This window comes from Myxine glutinosa, chromosome 3 (genome assembly GCF_964187855.1).
Source record: "Myxine glutinosa chromosome 3, kmMyxGlut1.1, whole genome shotgun sequence".
NCBI classification, from domain to species: domain Eukaryota; kingdom Metazoa; phylum Chordata; class Myxini; order Myxiniformes; family Myxinidae; genus Myxine; species Myxine glutinosa.
Genome location: NC_136263.1, coordinates 102,517,338 through 102,543,706, shown reverse-complemented (window position 1 = coordinate 102,543,706; position 26,369 = coordinate 102,517,338). Strand labels below are relative to the sequence as shown.

Below are 26,369 nucleotides of genomic sequence, written 5' to 3'. Positions count from 1 at the left end.
ACAAGTTTGGCTGGTGTACTCTCATCTCTGTCTGAGTTTATTTTTAGTGCTGCGAAATGATACCGTGAATCCAACGATATGATGCGAATGATTAAACTAATAAAAACAAAGGTTTTAATTTGTAAGCCAGGTTAAAATTCGTTTTAACATCATGAAAGGACTTCCTTAAATTAATAACTCGTGCATTTCCATTTGGGATCGTTGTCAACATCCTAGTTTTTGAGGTTCGAACGAAAGAGGCGGGAGATAGGTATGGAATACTTTGTGGTTTTGTTTTTATTCTCAGTTGTTTTCATATTTAGATTTAGTTGGGGTATTTTTCTTTGCTTTTACTGCCTTTAATGAGTCGATACATAATGACTTTAAATTTAATATGACCCTACTGCAAAGCCGCAATGCGCCTGCTTGGCTGAAGTCAGAGCGAGTCGGTCGGCGGCCATGTTTGTGACACTCGCTTGTAAACAAACCAACGTGATAACGTGGATGGATAGGTCAGGGAAGCATATTTTCTTGCGGCCAACATACTACCACTACAACATACTACTACTACAACATACTACCACTACAACATACTACTACTACAACATACTACCACTACAACATACTACTACTACAACATACTACCACTACAACATACTACTACTGCAACATACTACCACTACAACATACTACTACTACAACATACTACCACTACAACATACTACTACTACAACATACTACTACTACAACATACTACCACTACAACATACTACTACTACAACATACTACCACTACAACATACTACTACTACAACATACTACCACTACAACATACTACCACTACAACATACTACCACTACAACATACTACTACTGCAACATACTACCACTACAACATACTACGACTACATACTACCACTACAACATACTACTAGTACTACGACTACAACATACTACCACTACAACATACTACCACTACAACATGCTACTACTACTACAACATACTACTACTACTACAACATACTACCACAACATACTACTACTACTACAACATACTACTACTGCAACATACTACTACTACAACATACTACTACTACTACTACATACTACCACTACAACATACTACTACGACTACAACATACTACCACTACAACATACTACTACCACTACCTACTACTACTACAACCTACTACTACTACTACTACTACTACTACTACTACTACAACATACTACCACTACAACATACTACTACTACAACATACTACCACTACAACATACTACTACTGCAACATACTACTACTAGAACATACTACTACTTCAACATACTACTACTACAACATACTATTACTACAACATACTACTACTACAACATACTACTACTACTACATACTACTACTACAACATACTACCACTACAACATACTACTACTGTAACATATTACTACTGCAACACTACTACTACAACATACTACTACTACTACTACATACTACCACTACAACATACTACTACTACAACATACTACCACTACAACATACTACTACTACCACTACAACATACTACTACAACATACTACCACTACAACATACTACTACTACTACAACATACTACCACTACAACATACTACTACTACCACTACATACTACTACTACTACAACATATCACTACAACATACTACTACTACTACTACTATTACTACTAATACTACTACTACTACAACATACTACTACCACTACAACATACTACGACTAGTACAACATACTACTACCACGACAACATGCTACTAAAACATACTACTACTGCAACATACTACCACTGCAACATACTACTACTACAACATACTACCACTACAACATACTACTATTACTACTACATACTACTATGACAACTTGGCACTACAAATACTACTACTACCACTACATACTACGACTACCACTTCGTACTACCACAACATACTACTACTACCTACATACATACTACCTACATACATACTACCTACATACATACCACCGACATATATACCACACCCTTTTGATTCCTGTTGGGGTCGTAATAAAATTATTGTGTATAAAAATAATAGAACAACTTCATTTAAACAGCTCTTTATTTAAACCCAAATTATAGGGAATAAACCATTTAAAAAACAACAATCGCCAATTATTAATGTGACAAAGTTATCGAATATTATAAATCTCTACTCCTTTCGGTTTCCCCGATATCAAAGTCCCCGCTTTGCGGGGAAAAATGGCCTCTAAAGGTGGTTTTTTTTTTTTTTTTCGGTTTCTGCCTGTATATGAAGTGAAAATGTTATGGTGTTTTTTACACTATTGTATTGTAAAGCTGTCGTACGCCTTGAGATGTATAGCATTGAAAGGACAAGTTTGGCTGGTGTACCCTCATCTCTGTCTGAGTTTATTTTTAGTGCTGCGAAATGATACCGTCAATCCAACGATATGATGCGAATGATTAAACTAATAAAAACAAAGGTTTTAATTTGTAAGCCAGGTTAAAATTTGTTTTAACATCATGAAATTGAAAGGACTTCCTTAAATTAATAACTCGTGCACTACTACTACCACTACATTGTGGCGGGCACAAGGGGCAATAATTCCGCACACCAGTGGGTGGCGCGAGCGCCCAGGCGGGGATCGAAGGCACATGCCCCGCCCTTCGACCGATCGGCCACACCCAGGGACTAGGTGTGGCCTCGGCACATATATGCGGGCTCTAGGCTCGAGCCCGCCCAGTGCTGCAGTACGAGCTTTGGAATAAAGACTCTTTCTTATACAAACGCATTGTGGCCTACCTCTCTGGCAATCGAGTCGTGTGTGGGCAGCATCCACACTGGTGACCCCGATTGGTTCAGCCGTTGCTGACCACCGAACGCGCCATGGCTACCAACGCCGTCGCAGTCAAACTCCCCGAGTTTTGGGAAGCGCACGCCGACATTTGGTTTTTGCAAGCCGAAGCTCAATTCCACCTAAGAGGCAGAACGGCGGACGAGACCCGGTACTACCACGTGGTCGCCGCCCTCGGGCCTGGCACTGCCGCCCGAGTCGTGTCTATCCTTCGGCGCCCGCCGGCGACAACAAGTACGAGGCGCTCAAACGTCTCCTCATCGCCACGTTCGGCCTCACGGAGATCGAACGGGCCGACCGCCTCCTGGACCTTCCCGCCCTCAGCGACACACGACCATCCGTCCGGATGGATTCCATGCTATCCCTGCTCGGAGACCAGCCCCCGGATTTCTTATTCCGGGCGCTTTTCCTACGCCAGCTACCTGCACAGGTACGCCTCGCGCTGGCCGGTTCCAAAATAAAGGAGCCCTGGCCGTAGAGGCCGACAAGTATTTCGCAGCCTGCGACACGCGGTCCGTGTACGGTGCTGCCATAGTGGATCCCGGCGCGGAGGCTCCAGCGCTCCCGACTTCCCTCGTGGCCGCTGCTACGCCCCGTCCACTACTGCCACCACCGCCGCTTGCGCGGCCGTTACCGCCGCAAACCTGGTGCTACTACCATGCCAGGTTCGGCCGCCAGGCTAAAACGTGTCGCCCGCCGTGCTCTTTTGACAGGTCGGGAAACGACCGGCGCTCACTTGTGGCCATGAGCGTCGGCCATTCCGGCAGCCTCCTTTTCATCACGGACACCTTGTCCGGGCGCCGTTTCCTTTGCGATACAGGAGCGCAGGTAAGCGTCCTCCACGTCCGACGAGCAAACCACGGGCCGGGGCCCCGCTTTGCTTGCCGCCAACGGTACACCCATCCACACATTCGGGAAGCGTTGCCTCTCCCTGCGGTTCGGAGGGCAGCGCTTTCAATGGTCGTTCGTGACCGCCAGCGTGCCAATGGCACTGCTTGGTGCGGACTTCCTATGTGCGAATGGGTTGTTGGTCGACGTGAAGCGCAGACGGCTCGTCCAGGCCGAAACCTTTAGCTCGCTCGCTTGTTCGCTGAGCGGCTCACCGAGCGGCTTGCCAAGCGGCTTGCTGGAAGGTTCCGTCCCGGCAAGTTTAGTTTGCACGCTTCCGGCAGCGGACGACTTTACCCGCCTCCTCGCCAGTTTCCCGGCCCTCACGCGGCCCACCTTCTCAGCGGTGGCCGTTAAACACGGGGTGGAGCACCATATCCCCACGGTCGGGCCGCCGGTCTATGCCCGGGCAGGCCGACTCGAGCCTACGAAGCTCGCCGTGGCGAAAGCGGAGTTTGCCACGCTGGAGCGGCTGGGGATCGTACGGCGCTCCAACAGCGCTTGGGCTTCTCTGCACATTGTGCCGAAGCCCGGCGGGGGATGGCGGCCGTGCGGGGACTACCGCCGACTCAATGATGCCACCACCCCCGACCGCTACCCGGTCCCACATATCCAGGACTTTTCCGCCCGGTTGGCAAACACGACCGTGTTTTCTAAGGTGGACCTCATCCGGGGCTACCACCAGGTCCCCGTCCAACCGGACGACGTCCCGAAGATGGCCGTCATCACCCCTTTCGGCCTCTTCGAGTTCCTAAGAATGCCTTTCGGGTTGAAAAATGCGGCCCAGGCGTTCCAGCGGCTTATGGACAGCGTCTTGCGTGACTTACCTTTCCTGTTTGTCTACCTGGACGACATCCTAGTCGCGAGCGCATCCCGGGAGGAGCACCTGCTCCACCTCCGCACGCTTTTCGAACACCTGGGCCAGCATGGCCTAATCATCAACCCCGCCAAGTGCCGTTTCGGCGTCGCCACCATCGACTTCTTGGGGCACCGTATTACCAGGCACGGGGCCGTCCCTTTACCGGCCAAGGTGGAGGCGGTCAGGGATTTCCTGTGGCCCCGCACGATCAAGGGGCTCCAGGAGTTCCTGGGCATGGTAAATTTTTACCACCGCTTCGTGCCCCATGTCGCCCAGCTCCTCCGCCCCTTGCACGAGGCCCTCCGGGGCAAGCCGGGCAAAGGTGACATCGCCTGGTCGGAGCCGATGGCCGCGGCGTTTGCGGGCGCAAAGCTGGCCCTGGCCGACGCCACCATGCTGGCGCACCCGGCGCCCGATGCACCGATCGCCCTCACCACCGACGCGTCGGACTACGCGGTGGGCGCGGTGCACGAGCAATGGGTGCGTGGTGCTTGGCAACCGCTGGCGTTTTTTAGCCGGCAGCTTCGCCCGCACGAACGCCGCTATAGCACCTTCGACCACCAGCTGCTCGGGCTCCACCTGGCGGTCCGACACTTCCGCCATCTGCTGGAGGGCCGCCCGTTCACGGCTTTCGTCGACCACAAGCCCCTTGTCTTCGCGATGGCCAAGGTCGCCGAGCCATGGTCGGCACGGCAGCAGCGTCACCTCTCTGCCGTGTCCGAGTACACGACGGACATCCGTCACATGGCGGGTAAGGACAACCCGGTGGCAGATTGCCTTTCCCGGTCCGTCGTGCACGCGGTCCACCTCGGGGTCGACTATGCCCGGATGGCGGAGGACCAGACTGCCGACCCCGGCGTCCAGGCCTTGCGGACCGCCGTCACGGGCCTCCGCGTCACCGAGGCCCAGGGCAGCTCTGCCTCCGCGTCGAGGCCGCCTCCCGGCGGTCGGACTCCAGCCCCGCCGGCCCGCTACCCCCCAGCCCTGCACCCATCGCCAGGGGGCGTTTCCGCCGGGTCATCCGACTTCCCCGCAAACTCACGCTTCAGGTGCGTGGGAATTTTGGGGGGGCGCGTGTGGCGGGCACAAGGGGCAATAATTCCGCGCACCAGTGGGTGGCGCGAGCGCCCAGGCGGGGATCGAAGGCACATGCCCCGCCCTTCGACCGATCGGCCACGCCCAGGGACTAGGCGTGGCCTCGGCACATATATGTGGGCTCTAAGCTCGAGCCCGCCCAGTGCTGCAGTACGAGCTTTGGAATAAAGACTCTTTGTTATCCAAACGCGTTGTGGCATACCTCTCTGGCAATCGAGTCGTGTGTGCGCAGCATCCACAACATACTACTACTACCACTTCATACTACCATAACATACAACTACTACCTACATACATACTACTTACATACTTACAATACTACCTACAAACACTACCTATAAACATACTACCTACATACATACCACCTACATACATACCACCTACATACATACTACCTACATACATGCTACCTACATACATAATACCTACATACATACCACCTACATACATACTACCTACATACATACTCACTACCTAAATACTCACTACCTAAATACATACTAGCTAAATACATACTAGCTAAATACATACTACCTAAATACATAGTACCTAAATAAATACTACCGACATAAATACTACCTACAGACATACTACCTACCTACAGACATACTACCTACATACTTACTCCCTATAAACATGCTACCTACAAACATACTACCTACAAACATACTACCTACAAACATACTACCTACATACATACCACCTACATACATACCACCTACATACATACCACCTACATACATACCACCTACATACATACCACCTACATACATACCACCTACATACATACCACCTACATACATACCACCTACATACAAACGACATACATACATAATTCCTACATACATACCACCTACATACATAATACCTACCTACATACATACCACCTACATACATACTACCTACATACATACTACCTACATACATACTACCTACATACATACTACCTACATTAGGGTGCACACGGTGCCCCTTTAAAAATTTTTTTTTATAGAATCAATCTGTCCCTGGTCTCATTGTATTCCTATTCCAAAATAAGAAAGCCAGGCAAACTTTCAAGAAGATTAGAAACTATTTATGTGTCCCACCACTGCTTTGAATATTCACTGGCAAAAACAAATAAACGGCAATAAACGCTTACAGAAATAGGTGGTATACATACAAAGGACACATGTAGGGATTTGTTTTGTTAGCAAACATCGACAGAAAATATTAATGCATGACAGACATAGTTCAGATATTGATATAAAGTACATTTTATATTCCTTCACAAGTTCACACATGTATTCAACAATGTATTAATTGAACATAATGGCCAATTTGGCTAACATACACAAAACAGAAAGGCAACAAACTCATGAATCAGCTGCTTATGACTTTTGGTCCAACAATGTCTTTATTGTCCCTGACTTTTATCATTTTTGTGGACTTTTTATTTTGTGGACTTTTATCAACTCAGAATGTACCACTCGTCTGTGCTTTCTTCTCGGATGTGTATCCATAGAGGTTCCTGGCAAGAGATCCACTCCATCCTCGGTGTCACCAGGATCAGTATCAGAACTGCTCTCAAATGTTGCTGTAGCAGTTAACTCCGCCATCTCAGCTTCTGCCTTTTCTTGCCTTCATCTGTCCAGAAGCTTGCGTTGTTCTGATCTCTGTTTCTGTTTCGCGAGGGAAGCGTCAAAACCTCCAAAGCTAGCAATACGATCTGTCTTCATGGACTGCAGGAATTTGATGTCCTCAGGAGTTTTCATTTTCTCTTCAGCATCAAGCGGCCAGAGTGGGAATGTTTTGGAAAGATCCTGCTCATGTTCATGGACTTTGTTCAAAACAGTTGGCATGTCACGGCGACTTTTGGGGATTTGTCTTAGTTTGGAGTTCTCATCGTGCAGCTTCAAGATCTTTTCACATGCTTTGCGATCACATATCAAAGGAACGTTTGCTTTCTCATAAAAAGGCTGAATCTTTGCAAGCACCAGCTTGGAACAATCCCACTTGGTTTTGTTGGTAGAATATCCATCCTGTATATGGAATATCAGACACCGAAGGACCTGTAGTGCTGTAGGCAAGCGAGATCCAGTTATTTCTGAATCAACGTCCGTGATCGATTGACCTAGTGCAAATATCTCAGAAGAGTTTCTTGTTTTCATTCTACTAGAATACTAGATCCTGCTGCAGTTGCTGGCGAGCCTGGCGTAGATTCATGCTGGAGTTCATCAGTTGAGCAGATATCAAGAACACCAGCATCTTGTGATGATTTATCCTCCTCCATAATATTTCCTCTCTGCTCGTAATTCTGGCAGCGCACACAAACGTATCACAAATGTATGTCAATATCTACAACTGGGTAATAGCATCTGTGTCATGACAGGCCAAAGACAAACATGTCAGCTACATCAGGATCAGTTCCTGCATAATGCATATACTTGCTACAGAGCAGATCAGTCAATCAGCTCATATTGTGACTGCATTGTTATGTCTAGACAATGTCGAGACTGTGTCTAGTGTGTCTAGACTAGACTGTGTCTAGACTGTGTGCATGTCTAAAAATAGCCCAAATCTAGCAGCAGTTTCCATGGCAACTGTCTGGACATTTCATCCCTGGCATTTCTATTTACAACTTTACACAGGTAAATCAATTCACATTGAACTCTCAAGAAAAAACAACAACAAATAATGATACTAGTGCTGGAATTAAAGTCAGCCTATTTACCATAATATTGTTATAATGGTGGCTTATGGCCTTTTTTTGGAAATATTCAAGTGAATGGTGGGACACATAAATAGAGTCCAATTTTCATAAAAATTGACTAGGACTATTATTTTAATGATTGGAACAAAATAAAAACAGGGACAGGGCAATATGCTCATATGGGGGCACCGTGTGCACCCTAACCTACATACATAATACCTACATACCACTAATACTAATACCACTACATAATACTACTTATATACTTGCTACATAATACTTACTACATACATACCTACCACCTACATACTATCTAGATACATACTACCTACATAAATACTACCGACATACATACCTCTTACATTCTTACTACATACTTACTTACATACTTACATACTACATACATACCACTACATACTTACTATCTACATACTTACTATCTACATACTTACTACCTTCATACTACATACTACCTTCATACCACATACTACCTTCATACTTACTACCTTAATACTTACTATCTACATACTTACTACCTTCGTACTACATACTACCTTCATACTACATACTACCTTCATACCAGTACTACATACTACCTTAATACTTACTACTTTAATACTTACTACCTTCATACTACATACTACATACTACCTTCATACTACATACTACCTTCATACCGGTACTACATACTACCTTAATACTTACTACTTTAATACTTACTACCTTCATACTACATACTACCTTCATACTACATACACACAAAATATGTCAAAGTACGTTGAACACCTGATGAACAAACTGACTCATTTCAAGTTTCGCGGGGCGGCGGGAGTGTCACACCAACATGGCCGCCGGACTGCTTCCGGTGACTTCATTAGCTCGCGTGGGAGCGATAGACGCATTGCGGGTCCAGGTTTTTTATATACGTCCGTGGCCTGTGTGGGCCTGGGGAACGAGGTTGATCTTAAAGTATTTTAATTACAAATTAGAGGTGCATAAGATTGTGAATCAAACAGACGGGTGAAACAAACTCCTATTGAACTTTTTCACAATTTTTAATGCATACTTCCACATCCGCAAGATGGCGGCCTCCATGGAGCGATTTGGTGCGTCAAAGCTTCGAAATTCTTAAAGGATCCAGCAAAATCTGGCTTTTCAACATAATACACGTTCATTCACAACACCGGCTTCGCCGGCTAACAGCACCGGCTTCGCTGGCTATAACATTTTAAAAATATTTTGTGTTTCCATAGTTTGACGCTTTATTTTTATAGACATGAGATGAAATTTACAACAATGTGTTGAGAATCTTGACATTCTCAACAAAATAATGAAACAGATGTGGCTGCTTACTACAGTACAAGCTGGACATCTTGCGTTTTATGTTAATTTTGATGGGGGGGGGGGGGGGGGGGGGGGGGGGGACTATTGGTCACGGCACAAAATATAATTGCTCCACCTCCCCCAGCATCCTCCCCTTCTAGGTTGTATTAAATGACAATTTTTTTCCCCCTATGATAACATTTTGAGATTACCAGTATCTTACCATTTCACCTAAAATTCATGTTTGAAACATGTTTAGCTGAAGTTATTGCCTGTAAGCCAGATGGTACACAAGCTGTTTTTGTACGACTTGCATGATTCCGAAACAACTTTAAGTTAGCTTATTTTTAATATCCTTTCGGAATTTTTCGATTTCATCACTGAATTGCTTTTTTCAATTTATCGATCATTAATTATTGTTGCATGAATACCATTTCGCCGAGGACACATAAATGATGGTGTGTCAAGTTCTATTATATTCTATTATGTTCTATTTGTTCTAAGTTATATTATGTCAAGTTCGATACCCAGTGCAATTTTTAATTTTCAGGTCATGTCAATCTCGAAGAGATGACCTTATAAAATGGATTGTGGTGTCTGTCTGTCCATCCGTCCGTCCTTTAACCTTTTTAAATTTTTGCTACTCCTCACTCAATACTCGGCTGATTGTTCTGAAACTTGACAAATGAATATGAGACAGTAGCCCGCACAATCACTTGGGCTTCAATTTTTCGATTTCTGATCATGGGGGCTCTGAGGGGAGTTACCCCTGCTCTGAGGGGAGTTACCCCTGAAACGGTTCCCTACTCGTCCCTTATTAGTCCCCTACTGGTGTACACCGGAGGGGACTATAGGTTTGCACTCCGTCCCTCCGTCTGTCAGTCCGTCACGCAAAGAACAGTTTTCCGGACTTTTTTTCTAAACTCTTAATGCTAATGATTTCAACCTTGGCACATGGTTTCCTCATGATAAGTTACAGATCAAGTTCGAACTTCACGACGTTTCGATCATTTTTGATAAAGTTATGGCACTTTGAACTTTGGTAATTTCCCCAACAGTTTTCCGGACTATAATTTGGAGTGCGGTACGTCAAAGCTGTTAATATTCCCTGTTTTAACTCCAATTTACATTCGGTTTCCACTTTTAGTGAGAAGTAGGGGTCTGTGCAACCATTCATGAACTTTATTTGGTGCAAATTGGATAATTTTTAACCGAGTTACCTCAGAACGTGAGTTGGTAATTATATAATTCACACATAGTGCAATACGTGCAGGCTGCTCCACGGAGCGACCTTGCGGGCTTATTAGTCCCCTACTGGTGTACACCGGAGGGGACTATAGGTTTGCGCTCCGTCCCTCCATGTCAGTCTGTCTGTCTGTCAGTCTGTCCGTCTGTCCGTCACTCAAAGAACAGTTTTCCAGACTTGTTTTCCAAACTGTTTACCAAGCGATTGCTCTGATACAAGAAACAGACCTTCCACTTGATGGAAATGTGTGACACTGGTGGACGTCCATTGTGGGTATGATGGTGCAGCCATTAAAACAGGATCGCTCGGTCTTACATTTTCCGATTTCGTAATTTTTGAATTTGGAGCATGGGGGCTCCCGATTGAGGGAATGGGGGGCAGGGGGGTTATCCCCAAAACTTTGGATCCCTACTCATCCCTTATCAGTCCCCTACCGGTGTACGCCTATAGGTTTGCTATAGGTTTGCACTCCGTCCCTCTGTCTGTCTGTCAGTCTGTCGGTCTGTCTGTCCGTCACGCAAAGAACAGTTTTACGGACTGAGTACCTATGGGACAATTATGAGCCAACAATTTTCATCCTTATGAAAATGCACTTAAACCTACTTTATATTGCATATTTTTAAAATATTCATCCTTTCTAGGGTATGCATTTCAATTGTGTTCTATGCTGTTGTTAAATTAACCAAAAGGAACAATCTGTGTTATGTTGATATCGTTGAAGTTGATGTGTTTACTGTTGCTGCCATTTGCTCTTTTTCTGATTTTTTTTTTCTTTTTTTTTAACCTAGGTGTGCGAGTCAAAAACCGTTTGAAAAACCTGGACCCAGTGGAAGGTCTCTTCTTTCAACTGGAGCTGCTCCTTCCCATTGTTTCTTACTTCCCCTGATGTATTTTCCTACTTCTTTCATAGTCAATCCAGTCCACAACTCTTCCTCCAACTCACCTTTCGATATCCCCTCAACCTCTCGCTCCTCCATCACTCAGTAGTACAGGGAAAGTACCTTTATATCTTCACAAGGTTGCAAATCCTTGCCAAGTATTCCTTCAGGCCATCACAACTGAAAACGAGCTGTGAACCGTGTCCAAAAGTTCAAACTTTTACAAAGGTTACCTCAAATTATAGTCTCCAGGTGGAATTTTTTTTTTAGCATTGCCCAAGCAAACTGGAAGTTCACTGAGAAAGATAACTGCATGAGTAAAATATTTTACTCACGATAATGATGAGTAAACTAAGCACAGATTTTTGAGGCTAACTCGGGTTGATTGAAGACATCCAAAGAGATGTTTGTAACGTAGAGGAAATTGTTCCAATTGTAGAAGAACGAATATTCTTCCAGAGGAAATGGCATTGATCAATTGTGCAGAAAACAAAGTGGAAAAGCTTTGCCATGGAAATTTTTCTGACTGTTCTACAATGGAAATTCTATGCACAAATAAGGTGTCGCTTACTGGAAGGAAGTTAACAATGACTGAGCTTGCTGAGAGTTTTGAGCCAACAGAGGTGTCTGGCTGTGATGTGGGGCCAAGTTCAAAGCAAGTACAGGAGGATTATGAGGATCAGGATGAGGAGGAGGAGGGGGAGGATGATGAGGAGGAGGAGGGACACTATGCTGCAATTAAATCTTTGCTGCACATTGGAGAATCTCGTATGGCCAACAGCTTTTCATCATCTGCCCAATCACCTTGTTCTACACTTGGTTCAACTGAAATCACAACATCCTCTAAGGTCAGGTGTGTGTGTGCGTGCGTGCGTGTACACATCACATCTGACAATGAAGTTATATGACTGATGTTTTTTTTTCTCGACAGGTGGCAGCACTGGCTTTGGTTTTGTAATTGGGTGTGCATCATGATGTTCCTATCAGTTCAATGTTGGCTGTTGTATCGATCAGATGTGTTTTGTTAACATCACAAGTGTTGAGATCGTGTTTTATATCAGAACGACAAATTTGTGGAACAGAGAATCATCAAGCTTTTGGTAAAACTAAATTAAAGCGGCACTGACATTTTCGACAAGTTGAAGCTGGTGTACGCAGAAGACGCAATGTCAAGATCACGTGTGTTTGAAGGGGCCATTAGTCTGGTATGGAGCTGACGTCTTCTCACAGCCAGTGATACCGTGAAGGAACAGCAGGTTGTCCGTTAAGTCACCTATTACTTCTTGGAGTGAGTTAAGCTTCTTGGAGCTTCTGTGGGTCTTTGCTTGTGCGTAGATTCAACAGAAACACAGGAGTTTTTGGGTTTCAAGGCCATAAGCATCACGAGTAGATCTGTAAACCTTTGAGTCGGGTAGCAAGCGGTTCCTGAATAAGGAAATGTGCCCGTAAAGCTCTTGAGTAGATGCGACCAGTTATTTGTGAAACCGACGATGGTGTATACATGGTGTTCCAAAGCTCTTCCAGTCCTTCAAATGAATTAAGCTTCAGTTCTCCAACTTTTAATGAGCAAACAATTACTTGACGTTTAGCTCAGCAACACAAAACAACCATATGTGTGTACATATTGTTACGTGCTCCTCCCCAAACCCCGGTCACAGCGTACCTCCGAGCCCCGAGAGGAGTCACGGCAGAAAGATGTGTTAATTTCTGTGTGTCAAAGATCAATGGTGAAACCACACCAATTGTTACCAACAAACAAGTATTGTATTAAGGTCACACAAGAATAACAGCAATAACAATATTAATCAATTGTACAACCAATATATCATTCCTATGATGGTACCATCAGTTTCGTACAATATAACTCACTGTGCTCCAAGTGAGCGAAAAGAACATTCCCAATGACTCTGTCCCAGCTACAAACCAAAGTCGATCCACGCTCCATTGATCGTCAGAACGATGTTGTATCGAGACCAGAATCCCGCTCGGTTGACAGTCACACTGCCAAAGATGGGCAAAGGTGTCCTCAAGAGGCGACTGGGAAATCACACCTTCGGGTATGGATGTTCAACGGCTCCCCACACGGCGAACCGCAAATTCCCACTCGAAATCCACGTTACACATGCAAACCAAGCTAACGGCTGGATGCGTTGAAATGGTTGGAGCGAGATGAAAAACCTGGAGCGATGCGAAATCAGGCGCGAGGCAAAATGGCCAACGGTCCGTTCTCGAGACGTAACGGCACTCCAATGATTCTCTTTGGAATCGACCGCAAAACCTGTCACGCAGGTTTATCTGTCACAGCGATAACAACTCGGTCGCAGGAATCCCTTTCCCAGGAAACCCCAAAGTTCGCTAGTGACCCCCGTTCGCCAGCGTTTACTCCAGACCTCCAAGCAGCTCGGCTCCTTCTCCGACCTCACTTGCTCCGCCTCCTTTTTCTCTCCTTCTTCCACTTCTTCTTCGTCTGGTTCCCGATCCGGTTTCCGGTTTCTTTTAAAACACCAACTTTTTTTACCTTTTGAAAACAGTGATCTCTATTTCACTTAAACGATAACAATAATAGTACATACAACCAAAAATGTTTCAAGTGGATGAAAACCACAACAACGGAAAGTGAAGAATCCGTAACTATATATATATATATATATATATATATGGTTGTCCGAGGCTTTAGTAATGCAATTTGGGGGTTTCAGGATATCTTTAAACTTTAATAATTGCCCAAGATGTTCTGGCAGTCATTAAGGTGCGGAGACGGTGACTTATCTTGTGTGTGTGTGTGTAGCGGTGGTTTCGGAGCCATGTGTACTATGGTGTTGTTTTTCCATCTTTCACAAATAGCTGGCCCCTAACTATATCATTGTGATATTGAAATGGATAATTTGGTTGTTTTCTGAAATTTTCCATAAATGTTTAATTCAAATTTTGGTGAAATGGCATTTTTAGCACAGTTAAATACTTCATTGCTACTCGTGCAAGCATCGTGCAAAAGATGGTCATTGCAGTGTTACATATTACATACAGGAAGAAAGTGGAAAAAGTAAAATTACTGAGAAAAGAAAATGATTGGGAGATAAGATGGATAGTAAGGGGTGAGGGTAGAGAAAATGAAATTACTTTGGAGAATAAGAAAGGAGGGCAGGATAATGGATAAGATATGGGGGGGCCAGGGGGGGGGGGGGGGGAAGTGGACAGTGCTTATAAATTCTGCTATATGCACAAAATTTTTGATGGATGAGAAAAAATATTTACTTGTGGAAGGACATTTAGGATCATATTGGGTGCATCTTATTGGTGAAGTCTAAGGGTTTTCATCTCATATTTTGTACTGCAGGTACGTCCATGGCAGCAGATATGTGGAGATTTGGAGAGAATTTTGGCAAGCAGAGTCAGGTACGCCATGTTTCAATTGATTTTGCTCATGATTAGTGTTCATAGCTGCAGCTGGAGACTTCTTACCTCTTGATTTATTATCTCTATTTTATCTCTCCGTTTGGTGTTTCCCAAATGAGCACGGAGCTCATGATGCTATGATTCACTCCATGGAGCACAAACCTCTTGATGCTTGGAACGAAAATTCCATTTTGTGTTGATTTGACTATGGCCTGCCTGTTGGTTTGACTATGGCCTGCCTTTATATATATTCTATATAAAGTCCTTGTCCTGCAATTGAGACGTCCTCAACCTGCCATTATTGTTGGCGTAACAACACACAAAGATTTATTTTCTTTCATCTTCAGATTTTACCTTCATTCGACTTAACATTCTGGGTATTTATTGGGTAAATATTAAAACGCAACGCAGTTGGTGTATTTAAACGTTTGCCTTTCCATTTGCAATTTGTTTAGCGGTGGTTTAATGCGTTAGTGTCCACTCCGAGTCTGGGAGGTCAGCGGTTCAAACCCCGGCCAAGTCATATCAAAGACTTAGAAAAATTGTACGGCTTTTTCCTTGCTTTGCATTCAGCATTTAAAAGGTTAAGAGCACGGACAATCTCCATAGGTTGTCATCCTTTGGGAGGAGGAAATTACTCCTGAGGAAATGCCCCACTGAGTGCGGTGAGAAAAGCGGTGCCATTGTTGTGACGTCGCTGGTACCTCGTGTATCCTGGGAAGAGACGGAAATTCCCCCCAATGGTTGTCTTTCTCTCATCAGTATGTCCATGTGTGAGTGTCAGCTCCATTACAAATCATATTTTAAAAAGCGAAACAAAAAAAAACGCAACTTTAAAGCCTAATGTCAATTGTACTTAAGGATTTATTATGTCTCACCTCTCTACAGGAAGGGAAGGTGTATTGTTTTTTTCCTACAGATTTCTTTCGTTCCAACAAATGACCCCCTTCTGCATACCTACAGCATATCATTCCCTCTCTTCTGAGGCAAAACTCATCGAATTTGGCATGGAGGTACCTTGGCCCAATGGACCCAGACTTCTTTATATTTTAGTTTAGTTCTATTCAAATTTCAAGGGATCAAAGGTGATACAGTGATACCCCGGTTTACATTACCCATTTTTGTGTAATACTGCAAATACGTTGTCACATTATCAACACGACTTTTCGAAATACGTCATCACAACTTATATTTGTCATTTTACAAGTCCTTGCAATTAAGTTGTCGGGAAAACATGTGGCAGTACAAAACTACATTGGTGTACTATGTTCAAAAAAAATTAAAAAATAAGTGTATTTCTGAGGCTGTTACCACAAAAAGGGACTTGTAATATAGCAAGGCAAAGGTAATTCAAGGTAAGGCTGAGATATTTTATGCTGAGTGCATAGGCTTGGATGTTGTAGTGGTGAAGTACACAAGGCAGGCGAGTGGTCTCTGTCTATCGATGTTAATATGAATACTGCATTCATGAGGTGCATTTTCATTGCTTTGTGGTGTGCAGAGCAGCTGAGGTACAAAATGAAAAGGGTGGCACATTGAAAGAACAGCTGAAGTTGGTTGAAGAGAATGTGAAACAAGAGAAGATTGAAGTGGAGGAATATGAAGATGTATTTATGATTCAACAGTCAGAAAGGTGTAGTATGCAACAGAACAGTTTAAGGGGAAAGAAAATAGTCTGTGAATCAGGTGGGACAAATTGTTGCTCATCCAAGTGCTTGCATGGTTGAATGCTTGTGATTCGCTCGTCATATTTACCTCGTCTGCCCAATCAATATTGTATACTGCTTTAGTGCAGTGTTCCTGGTGGGAACACAAGTGGGAACACAAATGTGGGAACACAAATCAACACAAGCCTGGTGTTGGGGTAGCGGCTAGGGTGCCAGCTTAGGATCCTGGGTTCGAATCCCGGTCGATCGCTGAATTAACGCCAGGGGGGTTGGTTGACTCAGCCTGTCATCCTTCTGAGGTCGGCTAATTTGAGTACCACTTCACTGGTAATGCCCTGTTTGTCGTAAAAGGCGACAAACAGGGTTGGCGGCAGGAAGGGCATCCGGCCGTAAAACATTGCTTCAAAAAGGGGACCAAAACAACAACAACAACCACGGTGCCCGAAAAAGGCCAACCTCCGCTTTGCGGGAAAAATGGCCCCAAAAGGTGGGTTTTTTTTCGTGCAGTGTTCATAAGTGATTGTAAGTCTGGCATAATCTGTCCCACATGAGGCTTTATTAGCCCCCAACTGGCTGTCACCTGGCAGAGGAGGATTGTGTTTGGGTCCTGTCCGTCCGTCTATCCAAAGCCTCGACTCGAAAATAACCATTTTTTTCATATTCGGTACAAGTATGTAATAATATCTAGGCATAAGGCATGTTGAATGAACTTGAGATTGGTGGCAAAGGTCCTGGGATGCTCAATTTGTTTTTATTCCAAATCTTTGCAATTTTAAAAAGTAATTTATGCGAGTGAATAGTGCAGGATTGTATTCAGGAATGTTTGTTTGTTTATTTATTTATATGCACTTTACCATCTTCACTATGTACGTAAACCTTGAATTATTTATTTTTGTATACATTTTACTACCTAAGTTCCACCTTGAATTATTTATACTCGTGAGGTGTCCATGCTACGCATGGGTGGGAGGCCAGAAGCAAACAGACAATGAAGAAACAGCGAATGCGAAAGCATGAAACCAATAAATTCCACATTCCTGTAGCACCTTCAGTCGCACGTCAGACATGGACAGTAAGTTCGTGAAGGACTTCCATGAAAAACGGGTACATTCACGTATAGAAACGTCGATTGTGGGTCCGTGGCGAATCTGCAAATGGAGATCTGCGAATTGCACGTTTAGAAAGTAGAAACCATCATGGCATTTCGTCATTCACTTGAACTCAATATCTCTTTTTGTCATTCCAAGCAGCATAACTCCAATCACAAATTAAATAGCATTAATATAAAAAATAAACTTTTAACAACATTCGTGACATAAACAAATATTTAAATCCTGATGTGAAGTTCTGTACGGTTGGGTAAATACAATAACGAATTCAAAATCGTAATTGTATTCACTCAATTCCAATCATCAATTGATACTACTTTAACAAAATACTGTTTTAAATGACGGTTGTATTGGGATATTATCAAACCAGCTCATTGCCGTAATCTGTCCACTTCCGCATTCATAATTCTCATCAAAATCGAACCAGTATTTGTAGAATTTCAATAACAGCCATATCACTGTTCATATCGGTAAATATAATTCCATCGGTAAATATTATTCCATCGTGTTTGGAAAAATTGGAAAAACAATGCAGCCTATTTCACTCCAGGGGGTCCCAGGATTACCCACCCAAAATATCGTTGCGATCGGTTCAGCCGTTTTTGCGGTACTTGTGAACGGGCGGACGGACGGACAGACATTTGGTGAATTATAGTAAGATACACTTCAACAATACCAGACTCGGTAGAGTAATGGTTAGAGTGTCTGCTCTGAGTGTGGGAGATTGGTTCAAACCCTCGCCAAGTCCTACCAAAGACTTTAAAATGGGACGTGTTGCTTTCTTGCTTGATGCTCAGCATTTAAATCACCAGTGGGCCCGTTGGTCCATTGGAAGAAATTTTCGTTGGTCTTCACAGCCTTGTTGCATACCTGCCTGCTGTTGTGCTTGGGCATTAGCTTGCCTTTCACCAAGCCCAGATGTGCTTGGGCCAGGGTGGGGATTATACATGATTATTATTATGGCCAAATGATACTGCCATTATTATTGTTGTTAATATTATTATGGCATTGTTATTTTATATATATATATATATATATATATGTATATACACAGTATATATATGTATATATATATATATATATATATATGCATATGCATATACATATGTTTTGCTACAATGTTATCATTTTTTTGTTATTACTTCCGCCACTGAAGGTGTGTACCCTGGTTTAGAATAGGTACACCGTATTCCTGCGTGTCGAAAGAGGCGACTAAAAGGGTTGGCGTCAGGAAGGGCATCCGGCCATAAAACATTGCCTCAAAAAAGGGAACCCTGACGATTACAATTACACATGGGCTGGGTACAGCCCGAAGTTCCCCGTGGGGGTCCTCACCGCCTCTCGTCAAAAATCAAGGTGGGGAACCCGATCGAAGCAAGGGTGGAAATCACTCAATTTATGATGATGAAACGTCTGATGCCCCACGTGGAGATCGGTTTCTGAGGTTTGGGACATGGAATGTAGGGACAATGACAGGGAGATCAGGAGAAGTGGTGGAAGTATTGGTCAGAAGAAGATGGACATGTGTTGTGTGCAGGAGATAAAAGGGAAGTGGTGTGAGAATGGTGAAGGGTAGGCAGGGACAAAAATACAAGTTTGTGTGGCAAGGGTGCCTGGACGGCGTGCATGGTGTTTGGTGTCCTGTTTTCTGAGGAGTTTGCAGGGAGTGTGGTGAGTGTGATGAGAGTGAGTGATAGGTTGATGATGGTGAAAATGATGATTGGAAAGCTCTTGGTGAACGTCATCTCGGGATATGCTCCACAGGTCGGTCGGAGCAATGAAGAGGACAAGTTCTGGTGTGCAATGGAGAAGCTGATGGAAAACGTGAACGATGAGAAAGTTGTTGTGGTAGGAGGAGACCTAAATGGACATGTGGGAAGGAGTATGGACGGTTTTGAGGGAGTTCATGGGGGGTTCCGGATATGGTGTGAGAAATAGAGAAGGTGAAAGGATTTTGGAGTTTGCTAATGGAGCTGATTTGTTGATTTGTAATACTCAGTTCCAGAAAGAGGATAATAAGCTTGTTACATTCACGTCAGGTGGGTCGACGACAACCATTGACTACGTGATGGTGCGTAGGCAAGGTAGGGGGCACCTCCGGGACACAAAGGTGATCCCGGGGGAGGAGGCTGTTTCACAGCACCACTTGGTTGTCTGCGACATAAGGGTGAAAGGTGTGAGGAGAGCTCGGCCGGTGAACTACCAACCGAGAATGAAGGTGTGGAGGTTAAAATAGGTGACAATGAGGGAGGCATTAAAAGAGAGGCTGAGTATGGTAGAGGATGATGTGGTTGAGCTTGAAAGTGGTTGGAAGTCAATGAAAGATAGTCTGTTGGGAGCCGTTGGTGAGATGTGTGGATGGACAAAAGGACCACCGAGGCACTCAGAAACATGGTGGTGGGGTGATGAAGTTGGAAAGAGGATTGACGGGAAGAGGAAGAAGTTCAAAGAATGGCAGGAGGTGAAGGGTATGGGGGGGGGGGGGGGGGGGGAGGAGGCAGAGCATGAAAGTTGTAAGACAGCCAAGGAGGCTGCAAACAAAGAGGTGGCAAAGGTGCAGGAGGCATGTAGGAAAATGTTCTGAGAATGCTTGGATTCGGAATAGGGTCAGAGAGCGGTATTCAGCATTGCAAGGCAGATAGCGAAAGAGAGGTGCGATGTGATGGGGTTGAGTTGCTTGACAGATGAAATGGGACAAATCGTTGTGGACTCAGATGGAATTAAAGGAAGATAGAAGAGATATATGGAAATGCTGTTGAGTGCAGATAATGAATGGGATGGCAACCTCGAGAGTAACCCAGTTTTAGGACCGGCAGAGAAGATAACTGAGAAGGAAGTTGAGGAAGTGATAAAAGCAATGAAGAGTGGAAAAGCAGGAGGGCTGACGGGCGTTGTGGGAGATAATTTGAAGGCAGCGGGAAGTTGGGGTATGAAGAGAATGACAGACATCTGTAATCTGGTGGTAAAAGAAGGCCGCATTCCAGTGGATTGGGAACCGAGTACACTCGTCCCTCTATACAAGGGGAAAGGAGACCCTCTGGACTGTGGCTCGTACAGAGCGATAAAGTTATTAGAGCATGGAATGAAGGTATTGGAAAGGGTGTTGAAGAGGATAAGGAAGAAAGTGAAGATTGACGAAATGCAGTTTGGATTTATGCCAGGAAGAGGAATGTCAGACGTGCTTTATATTGTAAGGCAGTTGCAGGAGAAGTACATGGAGAAGAGGAATAAGTTGTTTCTTGGGTTTGTTGATCTGGAGAAAGCATTCGATAGGGTTCCACGTGAAGTTGTGACATGGGCATTGTGGAAATTAGGAGTGGAGGAATGGTTGATCAGAGTAGTGATGGCAATGTACGAGAGAGCGCGCACAGCTGTAAGGATGAAGGAAGGGGAACAGTGGTGAGTTTGAGGTGAAGGTGGTAGTACATCAGGGGTCGGTACTAAGTCCACTACTATTTGTAGCTGTGATGGATGTGCTGGGCTGGAATGTAAAGGATGGTTTCCCATAGGAGTTGTTCTGTGCAGATGATCTGGTGTTGATTGGGGAGAGTATGGATGGACTGAAGGAGAAGATGAACAAGTGGAAGGAAAGTATGGAGGCAAAAGGTCTGAAGGTGAATATCGGAAAGACGATGGTGATGGCAAGTGGTAAAGCATGTGGTGAGGTGGAAAGAACTGGGAACTTGGCCGTGTGCTGTGTGCAGGAAGGGTGTCGGAGTGAACTCCATTCAATGTACAATGTGCGCTGAGTGGGTTCATCAAAAATGTAGTGGTCTGAGAGGGTCATTAACCAGTGTGGCAGCTACATTGAAGTGTAAAGTTTGCATCGAGGGAGCTGCAGATGGAGGAAATGTTGAGTTGGATCTTGGAGATGGTGTGAAGCTGGAAGGTGTGAAAACATTTTGCAACCTAGGAGACAGGCTGAATGGAGAAGGTGGATCAGACTAGGCAACAGTTGCTGGAGTGAGATGTGCATGGAAGAAGTTTTGGGAACTGAGTGGCGTGCTGACGACGAGGGGAGTGTCGTTGAAGCTGAAGGGAAGGGTGTATGCTGCATGTGTGAGCAACGAAGGCTGGAAAAGGTGGAAAATGTGAATGGTTCAGTGGATGTGTGGAGTATCGTTGAGAGATGGGAAGACAAATGATGAATTGGGAAAGATTATGGGAATGGAGCCTGTGATGGATGCTGTGAAGAGAAACAGGTTGAGATGCTTTGGCATGTGTTGAGGAAGGATGAAAGTGACTGGTTGAGAAGAGTGATGGAAATGAATGGAGAAGGATGTTGAGGATGGGGAAGACTGAGAAAGGCTTGGCTCAAGGGGGTGGAGAAGAAATGTGGGCAAGGGGGTTAACAAGGGGAGATGCAGAAAATAGGGCAAAATGGAGAAGATTGTCATGGGGACCCCAAGGCTAACCCCCGCTCTAGCAGGGAAAATGGCCTTAAAATGGCTGTTGTTGTTACTCAATGTGGATGGGGGTTATGTTTTCACATTAAAGGTTTTATGGGTCTCGAGGGTCTTGGGGAACTAAGGTGTCTTCGGAGTCTTAAAGGTTTTATAAAGTCTTTGGGGTCTTAAAGGGTCTTAGGTTTCTCAAAGGTTTCATGTAATTAATACACAAACTCACATTCTGTGTGGACAAACACAAAAACAATGGACCCAAATTCAATACCATCTCTTCTGGCGAAGGTGATAAGATTCCACACGCATCGACTTTGTTAATCCTCTACCAGCTTCACAGGAGGGGACTAATAGGTTTGCTCTATGACTATTGTTGAGTGTACATGACTATTGTTGAGTGTATATGACTATTGTTGAGTGTATATGACTATTGTTGAGTGTATATGACTACTGTTGAGTGTATATGACTATTGTTGAGTGTATATGACTATTGCTGAGTAACCCCCGCTCTTGCAGGGAAAATCGCCTGAAAATGCCTGTTGTTTGTTGTTGAATATGACTATTGTTGAGTGTATTTGACTATTGTTGAGTGTATATGACTATTGTTGAGTACCAGCTTGCTGGGATGTATGATCCTGGTGTGTACCCCGGCTTTGAATAGGTACACCGTATCCCTACGCATCGTAAGAGCGCGACCAAGGGTTGGCGTCAGGAAGGGCATCCGGCCATAAAACATTGCCTCAAATAGGGAACCATAAGCTCATGGGGCCCGCAAGGCCAACCCCTGCTCTAGCGGGGAAAATGGCCTTAAAACGATCATTCATTCATTCATTCATTCTCTGTATGTCCGTCCCACTTGTGGTTTTTCAGACTTTTTTTCTTTTTTTCTTTTTTCTCCCACCCCCCCCCCCCCCCCCCACACCCTTTAACATATTCAACTGAAACTTGGTACATGGCTTTATTATAACAAGTTGCAAACAAGTTTATCATGGTGTTTCGTTAATTTTTCAGGGTTATGCTCTTTTTGGGCTTGCATCACACAGAAAGTATCACATTGGTAGGGGACATGTATTGCAAAGCAATTCTTGCTCTTGTTCTTGATGTCAGTGTTGCATCTTATCTACAAACATCTCTGCCTCTTCAGATTCCCTTCACATCTTAACCCAACCCCGATATCCAAACTATACCGGAAACGCCCATCGTCATTGCGCTGTATTTCTTTTTGTTTTACCCTTTTGGGCATGGTATTAGGACCTGCCTATATACGTCCCTTTCACCTGTACACTCTTGTTCTTCAAATTTATCCACATGACATCCACATTGTTGAAAATCCATATTGTTGAAATGAAGAAGCTTCTCTTTAATAACAGCATGATCTACATCACTCAAAATGGTTTGTTACCCTCGCGAGAGGAGAGGGTATTGCGTTTGTTTGTTTGTTTGTCTGTTTGTCTGTCTGTCTGTCTGCACAGAATAAATATGATTTTCTCTGCAAGTGTTGGTCCGATTGACGGGAAATTTTCGCCATCGGTGCAACTCCACCTGTATAATTTTTTAATGATAATTATGATGTCATAGGTCACTTGGTTCGGCCGCCATCTTGGAAAAAACAAAAAACTTTGCACCTCTATATCTCCGAAAGCGCTGAATAGAAAAAATTGAGATGTGGCTCATTGTAAAGAACTCTCCATGGGGAATAAAATATGTTAATGATGATGTCATAGGTGCCTCCATTATGACATCATAATTCGACAAGTACAAAACTTCATCCAATCGAGATGAAATTTATTGAGCGCCATGTCGGCATTAACTGGTGGAGAAATAAACTAATGATGTCATGTGTCACGTGGTTCGGCCGCCATCTTGTAAAAACCGAAAAACTTTGTACCTCTATATCTCCGAAAGTGCTGAACAGAAAAAATTGAGATGTGGCTCATTGTAAAGAACTCTCCATGGGAATAAAATATGTTAATGATGATGTCATAGGTGCCTCCATTATGACATCATAATTCGACAAGTACAAAACTTCATCCGATCAAGATGAAATTTCTTGAGCATAATCTCCGAATAAATTTGTTTAGAAAAAAAAGATGTCATCGGTCACGTGGTTCCGCCGCCATATTTCATTTAACACAAAAGCCTTTAAAAAAAACACTGTAAATACATCCTGGCGAGGGTTTGCAATCTCTGATTGCTCTTTTTCTTGTTATATTTGTGGTTTAACGGTCCTGAATTGGTCAAATTGTCTTGCATACTTGTTTTGGGTGATCTAAACTCTAGTTTTGAAAATTTGGAGTTGAAAGTCTTTAGGTGTCTATTGTTTACTCATCATTTCCATCCAAAATTATTTCACGTCTTCCACAATGATAACCTGCATTTGGTCCAGGCTGTTCATTAACTTACATGCAATTCCTTTATCAAATGTCAACCCTTAATGATCACTGTCTGGAGACTTCACACCACATTTCACACTGACATTTGAGCTTGAGAATCGTTTCTAGAATCCATTGCCTGTGTGATACCAAGTCTGTTACAGCACTTTCCCCAATCACCCAGCCAATGGAGACCAGTGAAGTACTGTATTTTGTCATAAACCCTGATTGTTCTGAACTGCAGTCCCACAATATGTGCTATCTTTAGTTTCCCAGTTTGTTACATAATATAAAATGAGTACATGCAATGTTCACTTCCATTACATTGCACATATCCATGCACAGTCAAACCTGCCTTAGCGGCCACCTTTACAGAACGACCTCCTGTTCATAGCGGCGACTTAAATTTCCCCCTCAGAGAAAACGTATGTTAAATAATCTGTGCAGAACAATCGCTTGTCTAACGTATCCAGCGACCACCCGATTTGCTTCTCTTCATAAACTCAAACCTGTACACAACGTTCATAGATTCCATTGTAAATTGGTAAATTCAGTCATCTTTCCAAGCATAAAACAGTTTTCACATGAAACACACTGACAGATCTCTTACAGATCTCTGCGATCGATACCAGAGTCCAGACTGGGTGGTGAATTCAATGAATGAATTCATTCATTCATTCAGACTTGCCTGGTGGAGAGTCCTTGCGTCCTTGTCACTTGCCATTTAGCCTGGTGTTGGGCTAGCGGCTAGGGTGCCAGCTTAGGATCCTAGGATCCTGGGTTCGAATCCCGGTCGATCGCTGAATTAATGCCAGGGGGGTTGACTCAGCCTGTCATCCTTCCGAGGTCGGCAAATTGAGTACCAGTTCACTGGTAATTCCCTGTTTGTCGTAAAAAGGCGACAAAAAGGGTTGGCGGCAGGAAGGGCATCCGGCCGTAAAACATTGCTTCAAAAAGGGGACCAAAAACAACAACAACCACGGTCCCCGAAAAAGGCCAACCCCCACTCGCGGGGAAAAATGGCCTCTAAAGGTGTTTTTATTTATTTATTCAGACTGGGTGGTGTAATGGTTAGAGCGTCCGCTCCACATGGTTGGCGGTTTGAAATTCCACTGTGTCATACCAAAGACTAAAAATGGTATGTGCTGTTCCCTTGCTTGATGCTCTGCATTTAAAAGGATAGAGCACAGACAAACGATGCTGGAAAGACTGGCAAACCACCCGGTATAACTGGTGAGAAAAGCATCACCATTGTAATGTCGCCGGTACCCTGAGCGTCACTTACCCGAAACTCAGGGGCTGTGTTTTTATCGTTTAATAGTCCTATGTTGTCTCGTTTGTATATCCACGTGTGTAAAATGTGTGTTGCAGCTCCATTGATGATATATGTGAGTTCTAGATGTGTGTGTGTGTGTATATATATATATATATATATATATATTTATATGTTTATATATATATATATATATATTTTTTAAATGTGTTTCGGTGAACGTAACTTCCGAGTTGCATGTTTCAGTGCATTTGAGATTTGTTGTTCATCAATTATGTGTGCTCACCACTATTGTGTGCTCTGATCTGGATTGTGTTTTCAATCTTCAAATTCGACTCG

The 26,369-nt window shown here is 43.9% G+C and overlaps 1 protein-coding gene across 3 annotated transcripts in view; it reads left to right on the top strand.

Moving 5' to 3' along the window:
* Nucleotides 1-136: 136 nt before the first annotated feature.
* LOC137414234 (uncharacterized) overlaps nucleotides 137-26,369 on the top strand; it is a 72,899-nt gene continuing 46,666 nt past the window's right edge. For all 3 annotated transcript variants that reach the window (XR_010981849.2, XM_078774352.1, XM_068099715.2), the window contains exons 1-4: nucleotides 137-250; nucleotides 11,724-12,661; nucleotides 15,151-15,209; nucleotides 16,711-16,842. Coding sequence is in view for 2 of the 3 variants with exons in the window: in XM_078774352.1 (XP_078630478.1) it covers nucleotides 12,278-12,661; nucleotides 15,151-15,209; nucleotides 16,711-16,842 (575 nt within the window). In the remaining variant the exon portion in view is untranslated. The remainder of the gene's footprint in view (nucleotides 251-11,723; nucleotides 12,662-15,150; nucleotides 15,210-16,710; nucleotides 16,843-26,369) is intronic.